This window comes from Volvox carteri, assembly GCF_000143455.1.
Source record: "Volvox carteri f. nagariensis unplaced genomic scaffold VOLCAscaffold_69, whole genome shotgun sequence".
In the NCBI taxonomy this organism is placed as follows: Eukaryota; Viridiplantae; Chlorophyta; class Chlorophyceae; order Chlamydomonadales; family Volvocaceae; genus Volvox; species Volvox carteri.
The window spans coordinates 408,098-412,720 of record NW_003307612.1 but is presented as its reverse complement, the minus strand read 5'-3'; the positions used below and the strand labels follow the sequence as shown (position 1 = coordinate 412,720).

The window sequence follows — 4,623 nt, the reverse complement described above, 5'->3', positions numbered from 1 at the left end:
AGCTACGACGTTGGCTTTAGGTGCTTTTATTTACTGCAAAGCATCCACGCAATAGTCCAGCGTGCGGCTATGGCCAACATGCCCACCTGCGCAACGCGCTGGCGCACCTGGTCCTCATCCGCCAAGAAATTTTATATACACTTGTACAGGCGCATTTTGCGAATCGTACGCGCGTATCTGCGCGGCAAAATTTGCTCCTGGCTTTTTTTGGACGAGTGTACTTAGGCTTTATTCGCGAAGTACGACCGGACACATTTGTGCGAGAGGCTGCTTAAGCACGTCGAAATGTAATTGACAAGACATGCTGCCTTCAGGAAGCGCGTGGAGTCTTCCTTGGTTTAAAAAGCTAAAACATGCTCCGAATCCAGGAACTCAGAACACGAACTGTTTGAGCTGCTTGTATTGCCATAGCAATGAAAAATTATAGATATTTGTGAGAGAATCATTCCGTTGCTTGCACGCTGCAGCAATCTTGCCTGCGCGGCTGGCCGTTTCATTCGCAGGGCTGCCCGAAAGCTATCGCCAGCACTCCGTCGCTAAGCTATGCAAATTATAAGTCTATATGCTAATAGTTGAGCTTTTGAGATTGGTTTTACATGTAAGACTCGTATGCGTTTTTAGTTCTTAGTGCAGCTGTAGTGCTCCACATGTAGACCGCCTGGAGACGGATGAACCTCCGGTATGTAAACATTAGACGGAAAGACTTCAATATATGGAGAATTTATGCATTGCATATTGTGGCTTTGCGCATTTTGTCGGGCAACTTTGCAGGGCCAACGAGTGCCAACGATGCAGCGGGTACAGCGGCACGCGGGGCACGCTACCGCACGCAATGTGCCCCGGGAATCCAATGATGGTTATAAAGCCAGCAACATTTCATACACGCAACGAGTTTAAAAATTTGCAGCAAGTATTATGTTGCTAACCATCTCGTAAGCCCGTGTGGTTGGGCCCTTTGTTTACCAATACAACGCATCTTTGGCTCGGAACTGCTGGTACTCAACCTATTCTAGGGCGTCCCTCTGAATATCCGGACAGAAGTAAGGGCACATAGGAAAGGACAGGGAAGATACCAAAGGATCCCGTCTTTACTGCCAGCCACGGATCGCAAGGGGAGTAGGAAAAATAGATGGCGGAAGGATCATGTCGAAGGTAGCCAAACGGCGCTGGGGTACCGTGAAAACTGGGCTGGCGGGTATGCCGGCCGCAGGCAGTTAGGTGGCACTGTCCAACAGTTAAGATGGGGCCAGGGAAAAGATTGTGCGCGCAGCCAAGTGAAGGTCCCGCTCAAGGTTGCACTCCCAGACACTCCCTAGCCGTATTTCTCACCCTCTGATCACATCACTAAAACGCCGGTTGAGCTGCAGTTGAAATATGGTGACTTGATACCCCCTCTTGGAAAATCTTCTTGCTTGGTAATGCCACAGGGAAATTTACAGCTTCGTGGCTACAGAAAGCGACAGGGACCCATTTCTGGGCCTCGCCACATGCAGAGGATTGCGTCGCAAGATAATGCAAGCAGGCAAACCCACCTAAGACCCCACCAGCAAATTTGACGTGCCAGCTCAATCACTAAACCTTACATGGAATTCAAGTCGTTCCTGCGTACTGTAAGACAAAGATTAGCTGCGTCACTACAATATTGTTACGAACTAGCAAAGACTGAAAGGTGCGTGTGGCTGCCGGCGCGGCTATTCTAGTGCTCGCCGGATTCTAACGGTGAAAGCTGGCATGGAATCATTTACTCGATATCTCTTGAATATCGTCCTGCCTACTTTAAGTCAAGTGGGCTCTTTATGCACCTGCAGCTAATTGGGCTTAAATAGATGGGAAAACGTCGGAAAACTGACTTAGCTGACTTACACTAGCAGCTGAACGTTAACCAGGACAATCGGAGATGTAGATGATTATTGATCGATCTTACTGCATGCCTGGAGTAATACAGCAATCCGGTGGTCGAACACGTTGTTATTGGATAGCTTCGGATTAAAAAACAGCTAACGGTCGGCCGGCTGTGAGGTGCGCAGAGCTGGATTATACAGAATGTATTAGCAATAAAAATAATTTCATCCATAGGTTAGTTATCTAGGATGCCAGATAGAAGTCGAAATGGCTAGCTTCGGCAATTGGTCACTTGGGCTTCCGCAACCTAACTCCTATCGTAAGGCGTCGAAAGTAACGTGTAGGAGCATTTCACGTGCATTAGACGCGCGAAACAGATTTGAAGTCTGAATGAATGGATTTAGTTATGAAACACCTGTGCTTTGTTGACATCGTCGGCCATTATTTAGTTGGTTGTTGTGAGCTGGACCCCAATAGCGCCACTTACCAGTTGTAGTTCATCACAAGAACACACCTTACTGAATACATATGGTCTCAGAGCCCAAAAATTGTGAGTGAAATAGGCCGGCTGCAGCACGTTTCTTGTCGCAGCGCTGGAGTAGAAACGACGCCGCGACCATGAGATCGCGGTGCAAATACAAAAACGTTGTAGAATACAAGCAAAATCATCAAGACCGACGCCAGACACTGCATACTCGACAACATTGGCTGATGTCGATATCTGCCTTGGCGTCCAGCAGCCATGGCCACCCAACTTGCGGACGTTTTATTTCCCTGCGGGCATGCACGACATCCCGGCTGTTGCTATCGCTTCTTCTGATGGCAGTCGCAGCAGCAGCAAAATCGGGATCGGGATCGGCAGCAGCAGCAGGAGCGGCAGCAGGAGCAGGAGCTGGAGCAGGAGCAGGAGCAGCAGGAGGAGCAGCAGTGACACGGAGAGCAGGAACAGAACCAGGGACAAGGACAGAATCGGGCACAGCAGCAGCAGGAGCAGGAGCAGGAGCAGGAGTAGCAGGAGCAGGAGCAGGAGCAACAGGATTAGCAGCAGCAGTAGGACCCGGAGCAGCAGGGGGAGCAGGAGTACGTGAAGGAGCAAGGCCAGAGGCAGCAGGCATAGCAGCTGTCGCACCAACCTTCGGCTTGGCGGCGACCCCAGCAGAGGCGGCAGCCGCGGGACTGCCCCCCTTAGCTGAGTCCTCTGGTGCCCTTCGGCAGCAGCAGCGACAGCACAACCGCGACCACATCTATCATCAGCATCGGGGGCTGCTCGCCAATAGCAGCACCTGTCTTAACTGCACCACCCTTACCAGCTGCATTTCCATAAGCTGCACAGGCACTAACACCGGGACGGCGGCCCGTTCGGTGACCGTGGACATGAGTGCCTGCAAGAGCAATGGCGGGACCTTCGGCTGGGTGTGCTGCCGCAGCAGCCAGTGCGTCCCAACAGGGTGCGGTCCGGCAGGTACCATAACGGACTTCGGCAAGTGTGAGGGCGCGACGTTCTTTTCCTACTACATCCCTGTCAGCTTCACCTTACTCCCGCTGCAGGTACGGCGCGTGACTGTCGTACATCGTATGTTCTCCCGTACATTTGTTGTAGATTTACCTCCTTGGGTTGGTTAATATTGTGTTGCTGTATTGGACAATTTTGAATGGTTGCGCCTAAGGGGTTAATGAGCCGAACACAGCAGGGTGCTTGCTGAATCAGCCGCCTTAGGTGGAGTGTTATGAGAAGTCCGGACATCTGCGCTCGGAGAATAAGTCATTCTGCCTACTGATTTAAGCCAGTTGCATCCTATGGACAACCCAATCGCTCCTTCCTCAGAGAGCACCACCTCGCAACCAACGAGCAGCCGCAGGGGCAGCAGCAGCATCAGCAGTAGCATGCACCAACCATCCTTTCGCCGTCCTCCTTGGGGCCATGGAGGTACAATCGCAATCTGTTTGAGGACAGCAAATAAGCGCAGCAGCACAGCTAACACCCGTTTATGTGCAAGACGGCCAGAGATTGGCTGTCGCCTCCGCCATGATACTCTATGTGCCTCAACGCGACCCTCCATTCCGATTTTCGCTTCCCTGCTGCCCTGCGTCCCTCACTCCCTTCTCAGGTTTATGACACACAAATCACGGGCAATTTGAATTGTTCCGGAATCGGCCTGGGTGCGGGCCAGTGCTGTGGACTCTCCGATAGCCCCTGTTCCAGCAGTGACATCGGAAGTGGGGTCTGTGGAGTCATGGTCGATTTGTCCGCCATATCTACCTGCCGGTTGAACCCTCCCCCGGTGCGTCCCGCCCCAAGACCACCATCACCCAGGCCTCCCCCTCGTAGCCCACCTCAACCCCCCCCCAGCCCAACCCCACCAAGCCCACCGCCTCCAAAACCTAACCCGCCCAGTCCCAGACCGCCAAGCCCACCCCCACCTAGCCCACCGCCTCCAAGCCCTATTCCCCCCAGTCCCCCACCACCCAGTCCCCCACCGCCCAGCCCACCGCCGCCTAGTCCAAATCCTCCAGACCCAATGGCGCCGAGTCCAGAGCCTCCCAGTCCGCCCCTTCCACCCTCTCCTCACCCTAGCCCGCCTAACCAACCTCCAGCCAGCCCAGTACCTCCCAGCCCAGGACCTCGGTTACCCAACCCACCCAGCCCACCCAGCCCTCTGCCGCCGAGCCCCAACCCTCCCAGCCCGCCACCACCCAGCCCACCACCGCCAAGCCCACCACCGCCAAGTCCTATCCCCCCTAACCCACCACCGCCTAGTCCGCCGCCACCTAGCCCGCCTC

The 4,623-nt window shown here is 53.8% G+C and overlaps 1 protein-coding gene across 1 annotated transcript in view; it reads left to right on the top strand.

Moving 5' to 3' along the window:
• Positions 1 to 1,583: 1,583 nt before the first annotated feature.
• Positions 1,584 to 4,623, top strand: part of VOLCADRAFT_98215 (uncharacterized protein) — a gene marked incomplete at both ends in the record, with an annotated part of 12,122 nt that continues 9,082 nt past the window's right edge. The window contains 3 exons of the mRNA XM_002957119.1: positions 1,584 to 1,669; positions 2,583 to 3,390; positions 3,951 to 4,124. Coding sequence (XP_002957165.1) covers positions 1,584 to 1,669; positions 2,583 to 3,390; positions 3,951 to 4,124 — 1,068 coding nt within the window. The remainder of the gene's footprint in view (positions 1,670 to 2,582; positions 3,391 to 3,950; positions 4,125 to 4,623) is intronic.